Below are 26,768 nucleotides of genomic sequence, written 5' to 3' on the forward strand. Positions count from 1 at the left end.
CCCTAATGCTTGCATATGAAAATTCACCTGTTCAAGAAAATAATGTTACCCTTACTCATTCAGCCAGTCTAGGAGTTCTGTCTCCAGTTTGTCGTTTGGTTAAAATATTTGTAAACTGCTGCTCAGCAAAAAATGCCCAAGGTAGTACACAATATAAACTAATAAAAACATAATGATACACTACTGAAACCAACCAGAACAGCTAAAACTTTAAGAACAAGTTAACGACATCAGTAACATAATGGAGAAAACTGACAACCAATGAAACCATTAAACTAAGGAAAACTAAGGAAACTAAGGAAATAAATCTATAATTGATCTAATAAGACCAGCTAAATAAAAAAATCAAACCAACAAGCTCTATGGTGCTGCAAGATAGCTAATTATGGCGCCAGGTGCAAGAAAAGGAAGTGTGACATCTCCCCAAACTTTTTCAGTCAATGAGCACCTTTGAAATTCTGACACAGAGTGATGGGCATAGGGATCCTATTCCCCCGTGGGAAAGGGGATCCCCCGCTTTCACCCTCTGCCCCCCGCCTCCACTTACCTGGCTGGCGGGGGAGGAAGACACAGGAGCGGGCCTCCTGGGCACACACCCAGGGCATCATTGCGCCACCCCAAGAGCACTCCCACACTTCGCTGCAGGCCAATTTGGGCCCCAAACAGGCCAAACTGGGCATGTTTGACGCCCAAATCCACTTGCTGTGAAGTGAGCACACACTCCAGCGTCTGCACAGCGACATCACCAGAAATGATGTCATCACACAGCCGCAGGACTGCATGTGCACAGGGGAAGAAGAAGATAAGAGCCAGGTCTCCGTACCTCCCACTGGGAGGGTAAGGGGGCCTGGCACAACTAGGGTTGCCAGCCTCCAGGTAGTAGCTGGAGATATCCCTGAATTACAACTGGTCTCCAGGCCACAGAGATTAGTTCACCTGGAGAAAATGGCTACCTTGGGGGGTGGAGTCTATGGAATTATGCCATGCCAAGGTCCTTTTCCTCCACAAACCCCACTTTCTCCAGGTTTCTCCAGGTTTCACCCCCCAGATCTCCAGGAATTTCCCAACTTGGAGCTGGCAACCCTAGGCACAACCAAAAAATGGCTGGCACTAGAGGTGGAGCAAACCACAAAATGTCTGACAATAGATATTTAACATTTCAGACAGAAGCTGTGTTTAACCTTTTAAAATTACATTGTTAAAATTAACTTATTGTTTATATTTTCTTGCATATACAGTATGTATCTTAGTATACATATCGAGGTAATTAAGAAACCCTCATCTGGCAGTATCTATCCTCATTTTGCAGTCCTCTAATTAAAACTGGGAACATCTGATGACTTGAGCCCACTTGGTTGGGGAGGGTGGACTATAAATCTAAGTAAGTAAGTAAGTAAGTAAGTAAGTAAGTAAGTAAGTAAATAAATAAATAAATAAATAAATAAATTAGAAGTTAATTAGACGTTCCATTTAGGTGCATTAAACATTTGAGCAATGCAGCCCAATTGTGTTTAGTCAGAAGCAAGTGCCACAGTGTTTTTAGAATATCACGACACTCCACTATATTTGCACAGGTAAAGTACTTAACATGAAGCCATTGTCTGCATTAAACCATCAACATCAAAAACTCAAAAGGCCCCACTTGGCCCCACCCACTTTCTAGAAATGTTTTGTGAGTGCCAGGAAAGCTGTTGGCAAGATCCATGGCATCCATGGGCACCACACTGGGGACCCCTGATTTGGACTATCAAACAGTCAGGTGCATTCCACCTATATACTATATATCTTTCTCGGTGCAAAGGACAGATAGTCTTCAAGATAGCTGTTCACATCTTTCTAACACCTCCTTCTTTAATGAACTTAATTTAGCACTCCTTTCTAAATCTCTATAAAGTATGCAGAATTGAAAATGAAAGTTTGAGGTGCTCATACTCAAAAACGGAAGTTAAAGCAGAAGTTAATGGGTCCAGAATGTTATAGAGCAGAAATGAAACTTAGACGCTGTAATAATACATACACAAACTATGTCCACCAAGTTGCTCACACGTGCAGCTGTTAAGACTGTAGAAAGCTGAACTGCAGGTGTATATAGGTGACATTATTTACTTAGGGTCATGTTATATAATAAACTAAACTCATACCGTATCAGTAGGGGACTCTGCCATGTAACCAGGCAGGTATTGCTGCATCATATTTTTCCTTAAAATACCTTTATCATTAACAAGTAAACTGGAACTTAGGAGAGAGGGCCAGATAAAATCCAAAGAGAATTTCATCTAATTATTTGCATTGACCATTTCTCTGTTTCAATATAAATTAGTCCATAGCATCTACAGCCCATAGGTCACCTGCCTCCTCCTCCTGAACTGCATTGTAGCTGGAAGAAGTATCATTTGAAAGCTGAGAAGGAGTAGAAAGTCACAGACCATACTTCAGAGAGATAATGTTGTAAAGTGGTTAGAGCTGGGCATCAACCTTTTATTTAATAAGAGCTTCTTCTGAGCACTGAAAAATATCCTGAGCTACTCTACCTCCCTCCTCAGCATGTTACCAAGTTTTGTTCTGTCCTGGAAACAGGAGCAATTGAAATGCAGCTATCAGGCAAGCAGCACAGAAAAATCCTATGAAAGAAAAGCTTTTTAAGAAAAGAAGGCAGGAAGGCCTAGAGCAAATCTTTTTGTGATGTTTTCCTGGGTCTTCTAGTAGATTCATAAGCTATTCTGCAGCAGCCAGCAAGCTACCAGTACCTTACAAACTGCCTGCTGGGGACCCCTGGATTAGAGAATTCCTTGAGGAGATATAGGTGCAAATTCACACTTGCATGAAACTCACTGGGTGTACTTGGGCTAGTCATTCTCTCTAAAGCTAACCTATCTCACAAGATTGCTGAGGATAAAACGGTGGGGGGGGGGGCGCTGTATCCTTCTAAAGGGCCACAGCTCATTCCACTTGGAACTATTTGGGTAACAGCACTGCTTCCCCCAGCACGTGCCCTTGTGGCATCAGCCACCATTCTTATCTCAGATCTGTTTATGTTCCCAGATTGGTAAGGTGAGGAGGCAGCTGAGATCACATGAGGTTTAAGCGTAAAGCTTTAGGGAAATACATATTGCAGCCATCTTGCAAGCTTGTCTGCCCATCCCTTTCTTAAAAAAGAGGCAATGAATGTTCTCTTTACAAATGAAACCAGGGACCAGGGCCTGAATAAATATGGGGTTTAAATCACAAGTTGAGGTATATATGTATTGAACATAAGAATTATTCAGTACACATAAAGAAAAATCAAGTGTACACTGACTGTATATGAGTTCACTGTAACTTGTGAACAGGGGCAACTACAGCAGACCATTGGTTTACCAAAGTCAGTACTGTCTATTCTGACTAGTAATGGCTTTCCAGGGTCTCAGGCTGGCTTTCATATCAGCCACTACTTGATCCTCTTCATTAGAGACGTTGGGAACTGAACCTGGGACCTTTTCCATGCCGAACAGACGATCTGCCACCAAACCACAACCTTCCCCCAAATTCCACCGGCAAAACTTTTGCCATAACGGAAAGAATATCACCTGTTGGATTTCTACTTACATAGTTGTTATTTTTTCTATCCATAAAAACAACTGAGACGGTGAGATCTTATACTAGATTTGCCCGTAGCCCGTGGGATGAGGACGCATTCTGATCACTGAAACAAGTGGGATGTGTTACGTTATTCATCGTAGTTTGGCTCACCGTCTCAGCCATCATGGATGTAGGTAGCATTTTAGATGATGAGCGAATTCCAACTTTAGCATCCAAGAAAATTGGGGAAGGGGGACAGCAGATTGCAGGCTTTCTGTCATGTAGAGGTAGTTGCTGCCTCGCCACCATGTACGGAATTGGCATGCACAAATGTGCATGAATAATGGCAAATTATAGTGTATGACGGGAGACGGGTAGATCTGAATTACTTCCCCTTTGGCGGCCCTTTCGGAGCGCCTCTCTCTTTAAGAGCTCGTCCCCTCCCTTCCTCCTCCCCGCCTAGCCCATTGGGGCCGGAAAAGTGAAGCGGAGCTTCCACATTCTTCAAGGGATAGACAGCCCCGCAGCAGCCATGGAGCCAGGTACTGGAAGCGCGGGCAGAGATCTCTGGATCGGGGCTGGGGCCAGCTCAGCAAGGCGCGCCGTTTCCCAAGCGGTGCCCCCTCGCTCGCGTGCTCACAGGCAGCGCTGTCGCTCGGGGCTTGGGTTTATTCTGTCAACTTTCTGCGTGCCTCTCGTTTGTCGAGTTGTGCATAATTTCTCTCCACGGAAAAATGGAAAAATTTAAACCTCATCTAAGTTAATTGGGGGGGGGGGGCAGCCTTACTTTATCTCTTAAAGAGGAAGTTCAGTGTCCAGAAATTTGGGCACTTTTTTTTTTACGGGAACTTCGGGCGTGCATTTTCGAGGATTGGCAAATTTGAAAAGGGGGCAATGGCAAAATTTGGTGTGGGTGCTTATCCTCAGCTCCATTGAGCGAAGGCGGCCCCAAGCTACGGGGTAAGCACTACCGAGTTTTCCTTTCGTTTCCCCTTCCCCTTGTGTGTTTTCTGCAGGTGGCAATGTGTACCAAGAGGCTGTGGGGAACGGGGTGGCTGCCGACGGCCAAGGACTTGCCTTTCTGAACGGGCCTATGCTGAATGGCGCGGACGTTCAGGTGAGAGCCCCCCTCCCCAACAATGTGTAACTGACGACTTAAAGTTTCTTTTTTTTAATTAACTGCTTGGACGGTGTAAACAGGGTATATGTTTTTAAATAAAATTCATTTATCCTTAGTTTCCCTGCTTTGGGAACCTCCGTGCATTGAAGAGTCCCATCCCCTCCTGTGTATGGGGAAGTGCTTCATTGCCAGTTCTTCTCCACAACTCATTTTGAAGAGTAATCAGTGTGCAGTTGCTGGATGGTGGTTGTGAAGGTCTCCCACATCTTTCCTCAAGGAAGTACCTCTCTTGCAAGGGTGGTGCATTTGCCCACTGCTTAGGTTGCTCCACATGGTAAAAGCAATGCTCACCTAACAGGTGCTGTGTGGATTCAGTACATATGTGTTACTTGGGCCTTTTTTGTGGCAGTGCTCACTGGTACCTTTGAGGGGGCTTTCCTAAGTCTCAAGGAAGGAATTGGTGGAAATGAGTGCAAATATGTGAATGAGTGCTGATCCTTTAAAAAAAAAAAAGGAACTGTGCATTACGAACAACCAACACACTGCCTCTGTCCCATTTTTAAAAATGTTAAAAGGTTATCATTCAATGTTTTTTTTAAAAAAATCTACACAGTTTATTTAAGTATTCTCATGCAATAGCAATAGTGGAGATACTCTCATAGACCTTTAAAAAAAAACAAAAGGGACAACTGGCAGCAAGCCTTACCCTAAAGAGAAATACTTTCATTTAAAAGGGGAGACAGTTCTTTTTTTATCTTTCAAAGCTGTGTGTTGCATATTCAGTCCTGAGCTGCACGTCTCTGTTGGGTTTTTAAAACTGTCATACAAAGTTCTTTTCTGAAAGCAAAGCTATATTCTTCCATCATGAGGGAACCAATACAATCTTTTTGAAAAAACCTGTGGCAGGGCTTGCTTTCTTTGCAGAAAAACTCTCTGCATGCCCCATCATCATGCTGAAAACTTGGCTCTTATTATATGTAGTTCTCCCCAAAATACATACAAACGCATACACATGGTACTTATTTCCAATAAGATGTTTAAAATAAAACAGCATAAAACACATCCTTCCACTGAAAAATAACACATTTACATTAAAATTTGGTTAATTACCTTTAGCCATGGATTTTGATTACATTATCTCCCTTGGAAGAACAGGGTATTTTACATCTCAGTCTTGGTGATTTGTCAGAATATTCCCTTCAGTGAGCCCCTTGTGATACTTCTGCCTCCAGCTAGATGACTTTGTGGGGGCTCATGCTGAGTACAATGAAGAGGAGGAGGAACGCAAATATTTCCGCCGCAAGCGTCTCGGAGTTATCAAGAACCTTTTGACAGCCAGCTTGGGCGGAATGCTAACCTATGGCGTCTTTCTAGGTATGCTGTGTTTCCTCCTGGTTTTTCTGCAGCACCTTCTGCTATTGATTCATAGTTTAGTCTGCAGGTGATGCTAATCTGTTTGCAGAGCTGGTCATACTACTAGCTGACTTCAGTTGTCTAAAGAAGTATTTTAATCACTACAGAGAACCAGTTTTGAGCCAGAAGTACATGGAAAGGACTCTTACTTTCTCAGTGCATTCATACACATTTCTGTACCCCCTTCCCTCGGTGGGGGGCGGTTGTTGACTCAGTGGTACAGCTGGTACAGAAGGTTCCAGGTTCAGTCCCTGGCACGTCTAGTTAAGGTAGCGCATGTTGCAAAAGATCTTTCTTTGCCTAAGGCCTGGGATTCTATTCAGAAGTCATGGTTAATTCATGCAATGAACTTCAAATCCTCAAGCTCACCTCTCCTGGGTTAGAAGGTCTTTTGTCCAATTTCAATTTGATATGATGTTCAAATTTGGATGCCTTAATAAATGGTGAATTTGTTTTTCTTTCCCAGTAACCAATATTCTAAACTATTGTTTAGATGAAGTTAAACCAAAGACTTTTAAAACCAGCAAGTCTTCAGTCACAGCTTCACATAGGAGGAGAGGAGGAAGGGGTCTTGTGAGCCTGAGGAGTTCAGCCTCATTCACCCGATAGAACAACCTGTGGTTTGTTTGTGAGATCTAAATGCAGTGAGAACAATACTCAGCTAGATAGACCAAGGACACAGTACAAGGACAGCTCAGTAATTTCTAGGAATAAAGAAGTTGAGGAGGTAGAATTCAGGAGAAGAGCACCTGTTTAGCATGTGGAAACATCCCACCTCTCATCACTGCCATCTTCATTTAAAGTATCTTGAATAGCAGAAACACCTCAGGCTAAGATTTAGTGAGCCTCTGTCAATAGGAGCAGTACTGAATCAGGTGAAGAATTGCCTCAGTTCAAATCTGCTTCTTAAACTCTCCTTTTTCTAAGAAAGGATTTATGGCTTAATGTTATGGCATGGAATTGGCAAGGATTTCTGGCGATAGCTGGAATGACTGGGTCATAAACACACACACACACACACACCTTAAAAATTAACACCAAACGGACTTCCGGTTTGGGATTCATGGAGGTCTAACGCAGCTCCATTTGCGGAGCTGACCGGATTGCCGTTTTAACCGGCCGGAGGGGTGAAAATAACCCGCGGCCGACTGCTCTCAGGCGGGGAGCAGGCAAAGAACGCTCAAGACCCTAGGGTGAGCTAGATCTCGGACGAGGGGGGGCTCTACACAAGGAGTCTCCCCCCCGATCCTTGAGGTCCCACCTTGCGACGGGTCGGCTATAATCTCTGCGGCAATTTTGGGGCCAACTCGGCTGGCATAAGACCTACATACCCAAGCTTCGATCGGGGAGGGAAGTCGAGAGGAGAATTTAAGATCGAAACAGCGATTACAACCCGAGAAAGTTGAAGAGAAGGTAAAGATCGCTATCTCTTGAAACGGGACAGATTGACAAAAACAGAGAGGAAAGAAAGTAGATTTTTAAACTGCAACAGACTAGTGAAAAGGAGGTGAAGACTCGGCAGGAGTTGTATTTTAAAAGAGACTAAGTTTAAAGAAGTTATTACAAAAATCGGACTATTGTTTTGAATACCTGTGGTCTTGGAGCTGTGGGAAAAAGACACCATCGCGAGACCTGCTGTGGGAAGACGGGAGACAGGAAGTGCGTAATAACAATAGAGTGGCTGGAGGGAAGCGGCCCTTGCCAAGGGACAGGAAGTGGGGAATCGCCATTTTTGAAAGTGGAAGGGTCGTGGCTTCAGCGGAAGAGGAAGTAGGCCATCTTGGATTATAATAACATAGAGAAACCATAGAGAAAAGACGCCCGACATTTTGGATATAAAAAACTAATTTTGGCAAAGATTGGGACATTTGAAAAAAAAAGGAAAACGTTTAATTATACGCCACGGAGCTGAGGAAGAGAGCAGATTCGTGGGAGCGAGCTAAAGCAAGCCCCACGATGTCGAAAAAAGAGTGGCAATCGGCAATAGAAAATTTGGACAAAAAACTTATAGACATGATGAAAGAACTTAAGGACACGAAATTGGAGCTTATTAAAGAGGTTAAAGAAGTTACACAGACAGTAAAGTCGGAGCTGTCAGAAGTGAAAAAAGGCGTGGAAACGATTAGCAGTGAATTACAAGGAACGAAACAGAGAGTCAAAACAGTAGAAGACGCGATGGAGAATTTAATAGAAACGCAACAAACAGAGATGAGATCGGTAAAGGGGAGGATGTCAGTTGCAGAAACTAAACACATGGAGAAGCAGCTTCGTTTTCGTGGTCTGCCAGAAGTTGAAGGGAAATCAGCGCAAGAACAGATGACTGAGGTGTTGGCTGAATACCTGGGGAAGGAGGAGGAGGAAATTGTGGCTATCCTAGATGTGGCGTATCGTGTGAACTCGAGAATTGCAACCCAGAGGAAACTACCAAGGGATGTGATCGTGCAGTTTACAACTAGAAATATGAAAGAGAGGATTGTGACAAAACAATTTCAAGACCCATTGGAGATTGATGGCAAGACGATTATCATAATGAAGGAATTGCCCAGATCAGTGTTACTGGACAGGAAAAAATATAGAGTGTTAATTCAGACTTTGAAGGACATGAACATTAGGTACAGATGGGAGTTACCGGAAGGAGTGTCCTTTGAGTTTGGAGGGGCAAAAAAGCGTATCAGATCTGAGCGGGAGATGGAGAGATTTATTAAGGACAATGAAAAAGACTTACCAACAAAACCATGAATATGGAGAGTAAAGTATTATCTTGGAATGTAAATGGACTAAACTCACCGAATAAGAGAAAAAATATTTTTCATTGGCTACTAAAACAAAAATGTGATATTGTTTGTTTGCAGGAGACCCATATTAGAAAACAGGATGTAAAATATTTAAAATCTGGAAAATTGGGCAAAGAATTTGTAGCGGCTTCCAACAAGAAAAAAAGAGGAGTGGTGTTGTATATAAAAGAGGAGCTGCAGCCAAAATTTGTTATGAGAGATGTGGAAGCTAGATTTGTAGCAGTGGAATGTAACTGGAACTTAAAGAGAGTGTTGGTAGTCGGACTTTATGCACCTAACGGTGCAAAGGAAAGCTTCTTTGAGGACTTAAGGAAGCACTTAGACGATCTTGTATATGACCAGATAATTCTTGCTGGAGATTTCAATGGAGTGACAGATTTGGAACTAGACAAAAAGACTACAAAAGCACAAAAGAAAAGAGGATTATTGCCAAAGCTTTTTTTTGAGTTGATTCAACAAGAGACTCTCGAAGACGTATGGAGGAGAGAATATCCTAAAACCAGACAGTTTACTTTTTATTCTGCAAGGCATTTTACATTATCAAGAATTGATATGATCTGGGCCTCAAAGGACTTAGCGTTATGGACTAAGGAGGTAGGAATAATGCCGATGGTAGGCTCAGATCACAACCCAATTATGTGGAAATTTGGAAAAAGGAGAAAAAGGAAAGCCTGGAGAATAAATGAGGACTTGTTACAGGAAAGTGAGAATATGGAAACATTGAGAAGAGAGACTAAGTTTTTTATACAATACAACGTGAATAAAGAAGTACCAACCAATAAAGTTTGGGATGCGTACAAGGCGGTTGTAAGGGGCATACTAATGGACTTAAATGGCAGAGCAAGAAAAAAGAAAGAGGAGAACAGACAAGAGATTGAGGAGAAAATAAAAGCCAAAGAAGTACAGTTAAAAAAGAGACCAGGGAAAAAGAAAATATACCAGGAAATCAAAATTCTTCAAGAACAGCTAACAGCAATGAGTAATAAAGAATTGGAGTGGAATCTTAAAAGACTGAATCAAAAAGCGTTTGAGGGTGCTAATAAACCTGGGAAATATTTGGCATGGCAATTGAAGAAGAAAAGGGAAAAGAAAATAATAAATAAAATCTGTGAAGAAGATAAAACGTACTTGGAGCAGACTACCATTAGTAGAGCCTTCTATAAATTCTATGCTAAGCTGTATAATAAAAAAGAAGTAAACAAAGAATCAATAGCATCATATCTGGAGAAGACCAAACTTCCAGAAATCTCGGAAGCTTGGAGAAGTAAGTTGAACAGTGAAGTAACTGACGAGGAAATAAGCAAGGCAATACAATCTGCAAATCTAGGAAAGGCGCCAGGGCCAGATGGACTTACGGCTAAATTTTATAAGACAATGGCCAATGAACTGGCACCATTCCTAAAAGAGGTGATGAATGGAGTTTTTAGGGATCAAAGGATTCCAGATACTTGGAGTGAAGCGAATATATCATTGATCCCAAAGGAGGGCCAAGACCTGACCAACGTGAAAAATTACAGACCTATATCACTACTTAATAATGACTATAAAATTTTTGCGAAGATATTGGCGGAGAGATTGAAGGGGTGGCTCTCGGAAGTCATAGAGGAGGAACAAGCAGGCTTTTTGCCAGACAGACAAATAAGAGACAACCTAAGGACAGTGATCAATGCTATTGAATACTACGACAAGCGTTGTGACAAAGAGGTTGGTTTCTTCTTTGTAGACGCTGAAAAAGCGTTTGACAATTTAAACTGGGACTTTATGTTTGCCACTATGGAAAAGCTACAACTGGGAGAAAGATTCGTCAGAGCAATCAAGGAAATCTATAGAGACCAGACTGCAGCAATTGTAGTGAATGATGAACTGACCAAGAAATTGACGATTAGTAAAGGAACAAGACAAGGTTGCCCGTTATCTCCATTGTTGTTCATTTTAGTATTGGAGATTCTGATGATACAAATCCGACAAGATGAGGAAATACGAGGAATAAAAATAAAGGACTATTCATATAAGGTCAGAGCATTTGCAGACGACATAATGTTAATTGTAGAAGACCCACTGGAGAACATGCCAAAAGTGATAGACAAGATCAAGGAGTTTGGAGACTTGGCAGGTTTCTTCATTAACAAAAAGAAGTCAAAGATATTATGCAAAAACATGACTAAGCAGAAACAACAATTGTTAATGGAAACAACGGATTGTGAAGTAACTAGTAAGGTGAAATACCTGGGAGTTGAGCTGACTGCAAAAAATATAGATTTGTTCAAGAATAATTATGAAAAATTATGGACTCAGATAGAGAGAGACTTGATCAAATGGAATAGATTGAACCTGTCATGGTTGGGCAGGATTGCAGCAGTTAAGATGAATGTGTTACCAAGAGTAATGTTTTTGTTACAGACAATACCAATCATCAGAGACTCTAAACAATTTGAAAAATGGCAGAGGAAAATATCAGATTTTGTTTGGGCAGGCAAGAAGCCTCGAGTGAAAGTAAAAGTTTTACAAGATGCAAAGGAGAGAGGCGGAATGCAACTGCCCAATCTGAGACTTTACCATGATGCAATCTGCCTAGTTTGGCTAAAAGAGTGGATGACATTAAAGAATAAGAAACTATTAGCCCTAGAGGGATATAAAAAAATTTTTGGATGGCACGCATACCTATGGCATGACAAAGTAAAGGTCAACTCGATGTTCCTGCATCATTTTGTAAGGAGAAGTCTATTTACAATCTGGAAGAAGTATAGAACCTACCTACAAGAAGGAACCCCCTTGTGGGTGGTTCCATATGAGGTGATAGATCCGAGAGCTGTGGATAATGAACAACAATGTTTAACGTACAAAGAAATAACTAAGATTGAAGTATCTAAACTTAGAATAAAGACGCAAGAGGAACTATCACCTAACTATGATTGGTTCCAGTATAGACAGATTAGAGACTTATACAACTCAGACTTTGCAAAAGGGGGCATACGAACAGAGAACTCGGAACTAGAGCAGACCCTTCTTAAAGAAGACAAGAAAAGAATATCCAAGGTATACCAAGTATTGCTGAAATGGTATACTGAGGATGAGATAGTTAAAACACAGATGGTGAAATGGGCTATAAATTTCAATAAAGAAATAACAATGGAGGCATGGGAATACTTGTGGAAAACTACAATGAAGACAACGACATGTATCAATATTAAAGAGAACATTTTCAAAATGATCTATCGTTGGTACATGACACCAAAGAAGATTGCGCTAGGGAACTTGAATACTTCTAATAAATGCTGGAAATGTAAGAAACATGAGGGCTCCCTCTATCATATGTGGTGGTCGTGTGAGGTAGCTAGGCAGTTCTGGGGGGAAATAATAAGAGAAATGAGTGAAATTTTACAGTTTCAAATAAATAAGAACCCAGAACTCCTGCTGCTAAACTTGGGAATGGAGGGAATTCCAGCCCATCATAGGACGTTGATTTTTTATATGACTGCAGCAGCTAGACTTTTGTATGCGCAGAAATGGAAAGTACAAGAAGTACCAACTATTGAAGATTGGATCTACAAATTGCTGTATATGGCTGAAATGGACAAGATGACAAGAAAACTGAGAGATCTGGACTCAGGGCAGTTCAACACAGACTGGGAGAAGCTGAAACAATACCTGGAGAAGAAATGGGAGGTGGGAGGAAAACTGTGGCAGTTTGAGAACTACTGAAATATAATAAAAGTATAAAAGAGAGGGGTGACTTTACCGGGGGAGGAAGAGAAATGTGAATTTATAAGCAGTTAGATTAATTGATTGAGATATATATAGATATGTATAGGTCAACTGATAGAGAATAATTAATGATAAGGTTTAAACATGAGGATTGACTAACTAACAATATTTTCTTTCTTTGACAAGATTTATATGCACCAAACTGAATGTATAGAAGAGTTAAATTGATTGAGTATCTGAGGAGTTATATAGAATTACCATAAAAAGTTGAAATGAGTAATATATAGAGAATAAATCAAATTGTTTGATTTAAATGTGGGAAATTTTTATGGTTTATGATATATAGGTTTATATAGAATTACTCAAAACTGGAAAATGGGATAAATTGTTTGTCTAAAGACGTATAGTTTGGGTGTATAATAAGTAAAGGAGTTAAAGATGTACTGCTTAATATATTGGAGAATGTATATCTGTTTTAGACAGAGGAACTTAATAGAAGTAAGGGAAAAGGGACAGAGGGTGGGAAAGCTGTTGGAAGTCAACAAAAGGGGGGGAAAGGGAGGGGGTTAGAAAAGAAAAATTAGGGGAAAATTGACTGTAATGTAAAAATAAAAATGTTCTAACCCAATAAAAATTTTTCAAAAAAAAAAAAAAATTAACACCAAACAAAAACATCATTAAAACTATTAAAACCAAGCTAAAACCATAAAAACAGTAGTTAAAATATTGAGCAGGAAGAAGAGATCACTGAGGGAATGGCAGATGAAACAAAAAAGTCTTCACCTGCTGACAGAAGATGACAAAAGGGGGTCAGAGGGTTCTCCCTGGAGAGAGTTCCAGAGTTTTGGTGCTGTGACTGGGAAGGCCCTCTCCTGGGTTGCCACATGCCTAATCTCAGAAGGTGGGGGTACCCAAAGTAGGTTTTCAAAAGTTTGTTGTACTGGTTGCGTGGGTTTGTAAGGGAATAGATGGTCCTTAAGCTACGCTAGTCCCAAGCCATATAGGGCTTTTAAGGTCAGCCCTATTGTGCCTGGAAACAGATTTGGAACCAGTGTAGATGGGCGAAGACTAGAGTGATATGGTCCCTAAAATGCATCCAATCAGCATCCTAGCCTGCAGCGTTCAGCACCAATTGAAATTTCCAAACACTTTCCAAGGACATTCTCACATAGACTGCATTGCAGTAATTTGATGTAGATGTGACCAAAGCATGCACCCCAGTGGCAAATCTTTTTTGCCCAGAAAAGGCCACAGCTTGATAACAAAGCTGGTAAGAGGTATGCCCGGCCACAGCTGTCCCCTGCTTTAGCAGTAGGCATGGGTCCAAGAGTGCGTCCAAACTACAAACCTGTTCCTTCAAAGGGAGTGCAACCCCATCCAGAACAGGTGACTCTTTTAAGTCCCAGGTCAGACTTTGCACTCACCAGTAGCACTTCTGTCTTGTTGTGATTAAGCGTCACTTCAAAACTGCCTCCAGGTACCAGTTGGAGTTTTTTACAGGCTCCCTAGAATTGATCAAAAGTGCAAACTGAAGCTGAGTGTCATTTGAATATTGGTGACAGCCCAGCCAAAATCCCCAGGTAACCTCACCCAGTGGTCTCATGTAGATGCTAGAAAGCATAGGGGAGAACATACAGACTTGTGGGAACCCAGAGGCCAAAGACTGAGCAGCAGCACCTTCTGAGACTTGTGGGAACCCACGGGCCAAAGGCTGAGCACCTCCCCAGCACCACCTTCTGAGACAGGAACCACTGCCTCATGGTGTTTCCCAGTCTCATCTCTGGAGATTTGGTCCAGAAGGATACCATAATCAATGGCATTGAAAGCTGCAGGATAATCAACAGAGTCGCGCTCTCTCTGTCCATCGCCCAGTGTAGGTCATACACCAGGGCAACTAAGGCTGTGTTGGTCCCATAACTAGGCCTGCAACCAGATTGGAAAGGATTCAAACAGACCATTTCATTCAGGAATGCTTGAAATTGTCCAGCTACCACCTGTTCAATCACCTTGCTCAAGAATGGAACATTTGGGACTGGTCAATAGTTATTGACATCTCCTTGGTCCAGGGGAGGCTTCTTTAGCCGTGGACACACCACAGCCTGTTTCAAGGCTAGAGTGACCACCCCCTCTCTCGAGGCATTAATTACCTCTTTGACACAACCAACCAACCCCACTCTGGCAGGTTTACCATCTGACTGCTGGATGTTTTTCTCTTGTTCTGATCGCAGCAATTTTGTCCTTCTATAGATGAACAGCTAAGCCCCAAAGTTAGTGTTTTAACTACTACTTATAGAGCTCTTGTGCTGCTTCCTCAGCAAGACCCGGCCAGAACTGCAAAGGCTTGTTGGGCAAAAGCTTGTTTCCTGTTTCAGTTCAGGCTGGTGATCTGGAAGTCACAAACCCACCAGAAGATTTACTGTGAACAAATGTAATCTAGAATGATTGTTGCATGGAATAACTTCTTTATTTACTGCGATCAAGGAAAGGGGTGTGAGAGTCATATGAGGGGTTTGATCCCTCCTTCCAAGCTATGCTGCTTTCTGACCTCTGTTCATATCATACCCAACCTCTATTCATATCCATAAAAGCCTCAACCAAAATTCCATGGAAATTAAAGGAGGTGGTGCAGCCATCATGCCTTGCATGAGGATGCTGTGTTTGACTTGTTGACTTGATGGTGCTATAAGTTATTTACTGTGTTATGTCTGGTGGATTTAGTCTTCACCCTGAAGAGGTTGTTATAATGAAACATTGGATTCCAAGCCGGCACTATATGTTGGGCGACGCCGGTATACTTGACAGCGTCCCGCCACCACCAGTTATGTACTGGGTTGAGTTTGGGCTGAGCTAGGCTCCTAATGCCTTGATGTTCCTTGGTTGTCATTTGTTGGCAGTAGCCAATCGGTCTGCAGAAATAAAGACCAATCACAGGGCTGCAAATCAGTTACCTTGTATATAGTTAATGCAAATTGAGGATTCTAGTTGTGTGTGTTCCTATTGGTTATTGCTGGAAAGCGGCGTGGGGTTTATGTGTATATATTGGCTCCTGTTGAACCTCTGCTTTGGTCTGTCTGCTTCCAGTTCTCAATAAAGCTGTTATTATGAGCTGAAATCTCTATTCCTTTGAGCTGAAATCACAAAACTTAATAGGTTCTACCTACAAAAAAATAAAAAGATATATTTAAAAAGGACTTGCACAGCACTTACTGTTTATATGATATTGTGGAAGCTTACCTGAGGGATGTCTTCCTAATTCTAGTTCTTTTGTATCAGCTATATTGTTCACTTATTGGCCATCTGCTAAGCCCATATACGGACTCCCAATATTTGTTTAAATAGCCTGCTCCTGGACTATTTTAATGACTTTTTAAAAATTATTATTGATTTTATGGTTTTGTGACTTTTAATGTATTTTTTTAATGTTGTTAGCCGCCCTGAGCCCATTTGTGGGGAGGGCGGAGTGTAAATCAAATCAATCAATCAATAAATCTGTTGGATGTCTTCCCGATAGAAATGATTTTTGTTATGTAATAACTATGACATTGATTGCTTTGTGATATCCTTTTGAATTGGGAGAGTATTCTCTATATGCGGTGATTATTTCTTTACTTGACTTTGAATAATTGGAATATATTTGACTTTTGTATTACCCTGCTCTTGTGTACGCACTCTTGTATTTTACTGTTGGAGTGGGTACCTCTTTATTTTTGGAGTTCTAAGGAATTGTTCTGGCACTTGTGCCTGTGTGTATTGATGTGGGGAATAATCTTTTCATGGGTGCAATCTTAAGTGGTATAATACTCTTGCACATTTGATTTGGCTGTCAGAGTAGCCTCAGAAATTACTTTGCTGCACAGGAATGGGATGTCTGTGTGGCAATGTAACATCCAGAGCCATTTTCTGAAAAGGGGCTGAAAGGACCTGTCCATCCTGCTGCAGCGTTTCCAATAGAAGATCCCCATCAGCTTCAACATCAGCTTCAACATCAGCTACTTAACATAGGTTTGAACCTGTGGATAAGCCTCTTTCTGCACTTCCAAAGATATACTCAAGACAGGTGCCCTGACCTGGATAGCTCAGGTGAGCCTGATCTCATCAGATCTCAGAAGCTAAGCAGGGTCAACCTTGGTTAATAATTGAATGGGAGACCTCCAACAAAGACCAGGGTTGCAGAGGCAAGCAATGGCAAACCACCTCTGTTAGTCTCTTGCCATGAAAATCCCACCAGGGGTCGCCATAAGTCAACTCTGACTTGAGGGCATTTTCCACCACTGCACTCAAGACAGGTATTTTAGGCCAGAGATCCCCAGTGTGGCACTCATGAGCACCATGGTGCCTGCTAATTGGTGTCCTGGTGCCCATTTGTTTTTCCCCCAAAGCAAATAGTCCTGATTTTCGTCCACCTCTCTGGAGTAAGAGGTGCTTCACAAGAATCCAGGAGATGTCACCTTTGTGTCTGTAGATACCATCCATGCAGAAGTAGTTGTCCCCATCATTAAAAGATGCTCTGTCAAAGGACGACACTTGGCTTGTGATCTCCCAACATTTTGCGATTGGCCCCAACCCTCATGGTAGCCATCTTGTGATTGGCTCAGGCTCCCCTAGATGTCATTTTGTGGTGGCACCCACTCCCTGTTCTCAAAATTTCATAAGCACCCACAAACTCAACAAGATTCAGGACCCCTGCTTTAGGCTTTTGCTTCCTTGGTCCTGTTTGGCTCTGGAGGGGTGGTTGGGTCTCAACATGGTGTGACATTCCTTGAGATAACTCCTTGAGGAGGTAGACAGGCAGACTGATAGATTCTGGATGGGTTAGCTCTGTGTCTGAGTATCACTATATCTTGCAGGTTTGGCATAAGCCTTGAAGCTGCCCTGCCCCTTGGAGAAAGAGCCCTCTTCATCAAATTTATTTATTTATTTACAGCTGCTTAAGAAATGCTCTTTCTGGTTACAAGCACTCCAAAGTTAACCATGACTGTCACATCCCCATGCCTTCTCCCACAGGCCTCTTACAGATGCAGCTAATCCTGCATTATGATGAAACTTACCGAGAGGTGAAATACAGCAATCTGGAGCTACAGGATATTGACAACAAGATGCTGATGGGTATCAATGTCACACCCATTGCTGCACTGCTTTACACTCCAGTCCTCATGAGGTATTTTCCTGCCTATCCCATTTTCAGTCTTTTTTTCAGGGATGAGCTCCCATTATACATCTCTGGGAATGGATATGCATACTATTTGCTGTCCCCTAAGCTGTGGCTGGAATGGAAATGTCTCCTTTCATAAGGGGAAAAAACCCCTGTATCCTCCTTCCTAAGGTAGCTGCCATATGAATGAGTCCCACAGTTGTAGGAATTGAAAGTTCACACATTCAGAAATCCAGATATCTCTGTTTTCCCAGATTCTTTGGCATCAAGTGGATGATATTCTTGGCTGTTGGCATCTACGCACTCTTTGTCTCTACCAACTACTGGGAACGTTACTATACCTTGGTACCATCAGCTGTGGCAATTGGGGCTGCAATTGTACCACTGTGGGCTTCTTTGAGCAACTATATCACCCGGTGAGTCAGCTGTAGTGACAAGGGAAAGGCAGTGGTGAAAACACTTGCCTGATTATGAAGAAGATAGTGTCTGCTGCGTGGTAGTTGGGACACTGAAAAGATGGGTGGGAAGCATGTTGCTGGGAGAGGGAGCAATTTTGTACATACTATACTTTGTATGGATTGCTTTCAGCCATATAACCTCCATGTATAGGTAGACGAAAGACTGGTTATGTGACAGCATTTCACAAAGGGTTCATAAGTCTTGTAAGTCTCTTACTATAAATATTAGGCTGATTACTTCACACCATTCCTGGATGGCACTATAAACTCTATAAAACACGTGCTTTTTAACACTGATTATTTTGAAGGGATCTGTTTGCTAGTTCTGTGGTTTTATCATCATTGTAATCCGCCTTGAGTTTGGTTTCAGAGAAAGGCAGATTAAAAATGATTTCAGTAAATAAAAATGCTTTCTCAATAAATTGTGTTTATCTAAGTGGTAAATGGATTTGAGATGTTATGGAAATACCACTCTGTGGAAGTATTTCTTGGTAGATGGTAGACCCTTGTGTTATCCACCCCACTCCACAGGATGGCACAGAAATATTATGAATATGTGAACTATAAGGAAGAGCATGTCCAGGAGCAAAAGCGAGCACCACACGGGGCCTACAACAGCTACCTCATTGCCTTCCAGACTGTCTTCTATGCCTTCTTCAATGTGAGAGTTCTGCTGACAGAATATTAGTGGGTTGTGGGTAGAGTAGGTGTGGAGTTTTCTGCACTTTCCCTTCTTGTGTTCTGGGAAGTGTTTGGATTTGGGTTTCTTCCACCCATTTTTCCCATTTTCTTGCATGTTGGTTTGCTTGTCTCACATCCTCTGCCACCCTTGTTTTCCAGTTCAGTTTTGTCTGTGCCCAGATGCCTACATTTTTCTTCCTGAAGTGGTATCTCTATGATTTGAACCACACACTTTTCCATGTACAGCACTGTGGTGAGTATCCTTAGTGATTGGCACTAGCTTCAGTAGGCTGAAACACACTGGCATTTTCCACCCAGATGCCTTAATCTCTGTAGCCTTGTATAGCTCCTACGTTTCTATGTTCCTGTTCCAACTGTTCCCTTCTTCAGGATGTATCCTGTAAAGCATTGTTCCCTCTCCAGGCACTTCCAGCCAGGGGATTCTCCCAGGATTCAACTCCACAGTTCTACAGAGACTTCCACGAAGCAGCGAGCTCATCATGGTGGAGAGCGTGCTCATGGGTGTAGCTTTCCTCGCCATGCTTCTGGTACGGACTGGTGAAAAAGGCAGGGTCTAATGTGGTCACAGGATCTCAGATTCAGTAGTCAAAGTGGTACATTCTGAAACCCAGACTTCTTTCCATCCTATGACAATAAGCTACGCAAAGCAGGTAAATCAACAGGTGCTTATTTGGATGTGAGCTTATGGCCATCTTGACACACATACAATATTGCATAACTGCTTAAAAAAAATGTCCCAGCCTGTAGCAGAACTAAGAATACTGGTTTAATGCAGTTCTGACTTGCAGACCTTTGCATGGAGTTTAGATTCTAGTCCACATCCTGCACTTCTATCTAATTCCTCAAAATTCCTGCTTTGGGGATAATAAAGAGCTGCTTAAAAATGGGAAAGCAATGTCAGCTAAAGACTCCATGTGAGGTCTCTCAAATGTCCCTGTCTCTCCCCTGAAGCTCCGGAATTACCAACGGAATGCTTATGAACTTACTGAATCAATTTTTGTCTTTTTCTATCTCTCTCTGGTACTAAGAGTAGTTAAAACACTGAACTTTTGCTATAAAGTTTATTGGATTTGGAAGCTATAAATAAGGTGTTTCTGCTGATAGCAAACAGTCTGACTTTACCAAGTTCAGATTTTATTGGGACCAATGAATTGCAAATATGTCCAGTTCTTTAGAAAGTTGTAACTGCTGCATCCTATGCTGCCATAGCATGTATCTTTAATTTGTTTTTCCTCTGAGAGATGGGAAAATAAAAGTTGAAGGTAGAAAAGAAAATCCTGTAAGTAAACAAAAGAAAATGTTTTACTTGGACAGAAAGTCTCATAGAGTCACAGTAGGTAGGTCTGCCAGTATGTTTGGATGTTAAACTAAACTTTATAATACTGAACATTTAATACTGTATTAGCATTAAGCACATTATAGCATATTATTTGTTGCCAAAATTATTTACATTTAAACAAAAAAAATCTTGAAAATATTATATATGTCTGCAATTTTTTTCAGAGCTCTTCCAGATTCCCCAATTTTTCAGTTGCTTCTATTTTCCACTTTTTTGCGCTGTACATTCGGAATAAGTACAATGCTTTGTAAGGAAAGGTTTTTCTCACTCCAAAATAGTTTTTTTTTCCAGTACCCCCCCCCCTCCAACTCACAAACATATATTTTCCAATATTTCCATTGAAAAAATGAAAAAGTCCTTGGGCTTTTTCATGGTATAGATTTTGATTTTGAAAAATCTTGTCTTAAGAAGCATTTTACTCATTCTAAAGGGAAAAATACTTAATAGCAAGTTTTTTCATTGGGGAGGGGGAGCTGGACATGCATTCCAGCACAACTGTCACTTGTGCCATACATAGTTGTTTGTAGATGTTTCTTGTTTATGGGCAAGTGCATGGGGTAAGTACCTTTCTATACATATGGTAGTCATATGGAGTGCTCATCCACACACATGGAAAATACCATACTTGCATTGGTATTGTATAAATTGGGTTAAATTAGGGGAATTAAAACAGTTGTTAGGAGGGCAGAAGGTGTTCTATGTTGTCTTATGAGTGGCAGAAATGGGTGTTACACTTAAAATGTTCCAGCCATGTGTTTTCTCCTCTCACTATCTTATTTATTGAAATATTTAAAATATTTCTAAGCCTGCCCTTCTCCCTGCATAGCTGTGGTATTTCAGCAAATATATCCATACTGTAGCATCTATTTGCTTATTTATTTGTTCTGTATCACATTTCTACAACCATTGCATTCAGAATGGTTTCCAGAACTTATTAAAACAATCAACAACAAATACAAAATTATACTTTAGTCAAAACAAGAAGAACAGATCATTTAAGAAGTAATTCTAAACCAAAGAGCAGCAGATGAAAACAATTTAGCCAATACATACTATGGCTGCCTGACTTTTCCACACCCTGCCACCCATCCTAAACCTCCCTTCAAAGTTTTGGGGGCTTCATCAGGCAGTAAAGGGCAGTCTCCACATGCTTCCTGTCTAAGAGATAATTCTGCTTAAATGTTGTGCATGGGGTAGGGAAGAGAACTTGACATCTTTAGTTTAGTTCTACCCCAAATTTTGCTGGGTTTGCCTTGCTCCTGACATCTGCTCGTGGCTTTCTGCTCTGCAGGTGTTGTTCCTGTGTGGCGCTGCCTATCGCCCCACAGAGGAGATCGATTTACGCAGCATTGGATGGGGCAACATCTTCCAACTGCCCTTCAAGCACATGAGAGATTATCGCCTCCGCCACCTCATCCTCTTTTTCATATACAGTGGCTTCGAGGTGCTCTTTCTCTGTACTGGTTTTGCCTTGGTATGTGAGCTCCAAGCAATGTTCCTCTCAAGCCCTGAGGTAGGAGATACTGGCCGGGCATTGCAAGAGGATAACTGGGTTATGCTTACCAAATCTTTCTTTCTCTATACATCCCCAGAACTATGGTGTGTGCTCCATTGGCTTGGAACATATGGCTTACATCATTACTGCTTATGGACTCTCCTCTGCTGTCTGCAGCAGCCTGGCGCTTTTTATGCTGTGCGTGCCCCGCCAGGTTCCCCTCCTCACAGGAGCTTCTATCCATGCCATCCTTTTGATTGCCCTCTTCTTTTGGGATCCTCATCCCAAAAGCTTAGGCGAAGCACCTATGCTGTACCTGGTGGCTGCAGTCTGGGGCCTTGGCAGTGCCCTCAACAAGACAGGCCTCAGCAGTGAGTACAATTTCTGTGGGAGGGTTTGAGCGAAGTCCCCTTTCAGTACAGACAAGGCTATGTTCATATTCTGCTCAGGGCTGAGCTTCCGCTGGCATTTCCAAGATGCAGGAGCTAATCAAGCCAGGCCAGGAAGCACCATGGTAACCACAGTCCGTTGGTTGATATGTTAGATGTTGGTTACCTAAAGATGCTCATTTCCAAATACTTGAATAGCAGGAAGAAACTTTTTAAATTCTGTTAAGGGCACAATTGGTTACTAATATTGCATAATAATGATTGCTTTGCATAATATTTGTCACCTGTGGGACTCTTTGCAAAATGTATTTGGCATTAATTTATGTATTGCTATTCTTCTAAGGCGCTCAGAGTGGCATATATGGTCCTCCCCTACTCCATTTATTTATCCTTCTGCCAATCCTGTGAGGTAGGTAGACAGGCACCTCAGTCCTAACCTCCAAGACAGCATTGTCGCTCATGCATCGACATAAATGGGGTGCCGCTCCACAGCTCCCTATGGACTTTTGCAGGAGAGTCCCGCCGGCGCCCAAGCACGACAAGGCGAGGTGTGGCCACTGCCAGGAGCGCCCGCCCGCCATTCCCCTTACAACCCCTGCTCACACCAGCCAATGGCCACACCCCTCCCCAGACATGCAGGCCAGGAGCAAGCAGTGGTGCAGCCAATGGAGAGGCCACGATCCCCGCTGCCGCCAATAGGCCCCCCCTCAGAGAGCAGGCATCCCTGCCAGAGAGGGGGGGCAGAGGTGACAGTTAAGGTCCAGATCAAACACTGACCCTCTCGCCCATCCAGCCCCCATTGCTGATGAGGGCCAGGCCAGTGGCTGCAGCTTCGTGGGCCTGCAAATCCCTGCTGCCACCACCACCACAAGAAACAGGTTCCCCCTCTCTGAAAAGTAGGGCCAGATAGTAGGAAACTGATCTCTGTTGCCTGGAGATCTCCAGCTACCACCTGGAGACTGACAACCCTAATTAGTCCCCAGGTTCTGGAGAAGCAGGTGAGGGGGGAGGCAGGGCCTTCAATGAGTGACAGGAACGCCCATTGGGGAACCACATGGGAGGCCAGGAGGCTGTTTGGAAGCGAGGGGAATGAAAAGCACACAGAAACTTGCGGCAGCGCCACTTGAACACATCACTGCACCTCTACGATGTGAGAACACTGGTTGGACCTCAACAGCCATGCCCCAGTCCTGGGGTGGACTGACAGGCCCTCCCCACACTGGATTGCCCAAGTCCATCTCTGCTTCCGCAAACACATCCCCCACCCCCTGGCAGCAACTTCCCACATGCAGCGATCATCTCCTGGCTTATCAGATGCCAGCAGCTCAGACTATCAGAGAATGAAAGTCCTCAGTGCCCGCCCCCCCCGCCCCCCGCTGCAGACATTCATGGGCCACAGTTCAATTCCAACCCCACTGCCTGAAGTTTCATTGAGGGGAGGAAGGGGGCAGGGAGGCTGGATGGGGCGCCACTTGAAACATTTGCAGGGATGTATGAGAGAACATTCTGACAGGGAGTTGAGAGGGCGGCTACTGGCAATGTCAGGTAGGCATGCAAAACCAGAAGTTTGTTGTTTTTCAACATGTTTTATTAAACTGGAAAACGTGCCAATGTCCCTTGGCTAGAAAGAGAGCCAAGGCAGTTTGCGCAGCCCTCGTTCTGCGCTCTCAGGGGCGAGGCTGAGATGTGGACTGCCTTCGGGTTCCCTGGGCTAGATCTGAATGGCGTTCGCAGAGGATTCCGGGGAGGGGAGGCTGAAGCAGACATCCTCTCGTCTCCTGGATGAGTCACGACATGCCTGCAAGGGAAAGACGTATGTGCTGCAAGTAGCCCAGTCCATGGCCGAGGCCAAGCCCATACTCCAACATCTAGGAAGATGCACATAGTAAAGAGCAGCAGTGGCAGCCCCAAAGGTGCAGCTAGCGACCAGCTGATGCAAGACCCTCTGGCGAGGAAGCACTCTGCCTTTGGGTGATTTTACCTTTAAGGGAGAAAGTCCACAGGTAGTTACAAACACCCAGTCAATAGTAGTTTTCTGGGCAACTGCCTCTGGGGCAGACGGGCTGCTGCCACCATCCCCTCCCCTGCTGAACCTCACCTGAAGAGGATAGCAGTCAGGCGAGTTCAGGTGATGGGGCAGCCAGCACAAATCAGCAAGCTGGGTTAGCTGCCACCCCATCTCCTTACCTGTAAGTGCTACCTCGCTCCTTACTGAGCTGGAACTTCAGAGTCAGATAACCTGCAGGGAGACTTGAGCAGTTACTGTTAGTTAACCAGACATTCTGGACTTTGCCCTTCTTCCCTTAAGCGAGTGCAAAGTTTTCTCACTAAGTCCCCTCCAGTGCACTCTCCCACCTCATGCACAAAGTCCGCACAACAGATGGCTGACGGGCAGAGCCTTCGGCTGTGTGCTCACCTACCTGAGGTCATGAGCAGCGCAGCCGGACGTTTTGTAGGGTGCGTGAGCAGGTGATTGGGTGCAGGGAGGGGGGCTCGCCCATCTCAGAAGCGCATGCTGATTGGCCCCCGTGGTAGTTCCCATCCTATGCTCCTTCGGGCAGCAGGGGCAGGGCTGGGTGCCGGGAGAGGGGCTAGAGTTTTCCCATTCAATGGGCGCCTATGGGCTAGGCTTCCTTTTTGCTGCCGCCGCTGCAGGGGGCGTTTCCAGGGCTGGAGTGGCTTTGGAAGCGGACAAACTCACGCCCCGCCCCCTGCCCCGCCCCCCTCCGCCGGTGTGAGGACTTGCGCCAGACTTGTGCCTCCGCCTGGCTGCCAAGCGTGCCCACTGGTGGCAACCCATCTACGGTAATGCGCCTTGGGCGGGCACCAGTGGAGAGGGGTTTACGTCGACATAAGTGCCATTTACGCCTGTGCAAGGCTTAGTTCTCTCCCTATGTGGTTTCCACCCTGCTGCTTAGGATTGCACTGTAAGAAAGAATGACTAGCCCCAGGTCATTGTAAGTTTCATGGAAAATGAGATATTTTAACCTGAACCTCCTTCGTCCAATACTCTAACCGCTACACCATATTCATAAGTTAGTATTACCTTTTGAACCAGTTTGTATGAAATTAGTAGTGAAAGCTAGAGAGAATTTGGTCACTGACTGACTCTTGTTCCTCCTTTTCTGCAGCACTCTTGGGGATGCTTTATGAAGACAAAAAGCGTCAAGACTTCATTTTTACCATCTACCACTGGTGGCAAGCTCTGGCCATCTTCATTGTTTATCTGTGGTCTGGACTACCTATGAAGGTGAGATGGGAGTCTGAAATAGAAGGGTATTCTCCCGTGTGAAGCTGCCTTCTCTAGTCCTGTGATTGAATGCAAGGAATTTTTAGGGGTTCCCTTGGCCCCTTGGATAAAAGGGAACCATCTGAAAAAAGCAGTGGTGTAGAGGAACTTTTAGGCAAGAGTTAGGGGCTGGAGAAGATACCATTTTGTTTAGCTCTAATTCTTCCCAGAAGACAATTCTCCTCTTGCTAGGCGGGGTTTCCAGGACTATGGGAAGGAACAAGTTTTCTTCTGTAACTAATGGAATCTTTTCCTTCCAGGCTAAGTTATCCATCATGTTGATTACTCTGGTGGCTGCAGTGTTCTCATACACGTGGATGGAACATAAAATAAGCCAAGCCATCCCACACCGCATCCCCAAGATTCCCAAGCCTCATCAAAAAGTGCGGGGCTACCGCTACTTGGAGGATGAGAATTCTGATGAAACTGGTTCAGAGGGAGAGGAGGAAGGGGGACACAGTGACTCCTCGGAGGGAGAAGCAGAAGGTGAGGAGCCCAAAGACCAGCGGGCTCGGGCTCGGCGCAGGAACAGGTGCAGCTATGAGGCTGGGAATAATGTGGGCTAGCTCCTGGCTTGGTGCCACCCTTTTTTGCTCTAGGTCATCCTGTTTGCTGCAGTCTTGGCTGAGCCATGACCTCCTCAAGTGCCTTAGACTTCAGCCTCTCTGCATCAACAGAATCATCTCTCTGGCACAATCTTCTGATGTTATAATTTTACCTTGAGCCTCACTTCCTGCCTTTAGACACCTTTTAGCCTCCACTGTAGCTTGTAGCTCCACTGTAGACAAAAACACACTTGCTGGCTAAGGGTATTAGTGTTCCCTCCCTGCCTCATATGAGGAATGAATATTTCTTGACTGTGGGCAATTCTAGTCGTGACAGGTACAAGGGAATGGGTGTAAACCTTTGAAGGTGGATAGAACAGGGAGAAGAACACTAGATTTTCCTTATTCTTAACAACTTGAACTCACATTAAAATCTGATTCAGTTTTTAATAAATTGTTTTGTTCTGGCTAAATAGATGATAGACCTCCAGGAGTACTCCTGTTGTAGTTTTTCTCTCCCTGGGAAAGTGTGCAACTGCTCATTTGGCTCCTAGTACTCAAACAAGAGCTGGGAATAAAATCTTGTCTGATTTCAATGGCTTATACCAGAGACAGAGGAGGTGTAAAAACAACTAGTAGTATGGCATTCTGTTACTTTTTTCCCAACTGAGGATTGCAGAGAGCTTGGTGTGGCTAGTATGGTCTGGCAGCACCAAATGTTAACAGACTGTTGATCATGTTGTAGAGTGGAAGTTTTTTCATAGACTACTGTGCAAATAAGCCATTAAAGTAAGCATTTTTCACATGA

General features: G+C 43.4%; 1 protein-coding gene across 4 annotated transcripts; it reads left to right on the top strand.

The window, feature by feature from the left end:
* The first annotated feature begins 4,022 nt into the window (after positions 1–4,022).
* UNC93B1 (unc-93 homolog B1, TLR signaling regulator) lies at positions 4,023–26,768 on the top strand. 4 transcript variants are annotated; one of them, XM_054971043.1, is made up of 12 exons: positions 4,023–4,100; positions 4,575–4,675; positions 5,911–6,052; positions 17,596–17,749; positions 17,998–18,159; positions 18,733–18,862; positions 19,042–19,135; positions 19,306–19,430; positions 21,534–21,716; positions 21,835–22,108; positions 25,258–25,376; positions 25,676–26,768. In XM_054971043.1, exons 1-12 carry the CDS (start codon positions 4,091–4,093, stop codon positions 25,979–25,981), a joined length of 1,800 nt encoding a protein of 599 aa, XP_054827018.1. In that variant the 5' UTR covers positions 4,023–4,090; the 3' UTR covers positions 25,982–26,768. The 4 variants fall into 4 exon arrangements, with proteins under 4 accessions (XP_054827018.1, XP_054827019.1, XP_054827021.1 ...); XM_054971044.1 differs by lacking the exon at positions 5,911–6,052 and having other exon boundaries at positions 4,083–4,100; XM_054971046.1 differs by lacking the exons at positions 4,023–4,100; positions 4,575–4,675 and adding an exon at positions 16,500–16,671 and having other exon boundaries at positions 5,996–6,052.

This window comes from Eublepharis macularius, chromosome 2, assembly GCF_028583425.1.
Source record: "Eublepharis macularius isolate TG4126 chromosome 2, MPM_Emac_v1.0, whole genome shotgun sequence".
In the NCBI taxonomy this organism is placed as follows: Eukaryota; Metazoa; Chordata; class Lepidosauria; order Squamata; family Eublepharidae; genus Eublepharis; species Eublepharis macularius.

Coding starts and splice junctions, on each gene's coding strand:
- UNC93B1 (XM_054971043.1), top strand. Junction 6,053..17,595: donor AACCTATGGCGTCTTTCTAG/GTATGCTGTGTT, acceptor CTTCTCCCACAG/GCCTCTTACAGATGCAGCTA. Junction 19,136..19,305: donor TTTCCATGTACAGCACTGTG/GTGAGTATCCTT, acceptor TTCCCTCTCCAG/GCACTTCCAGCCAGGGGATT.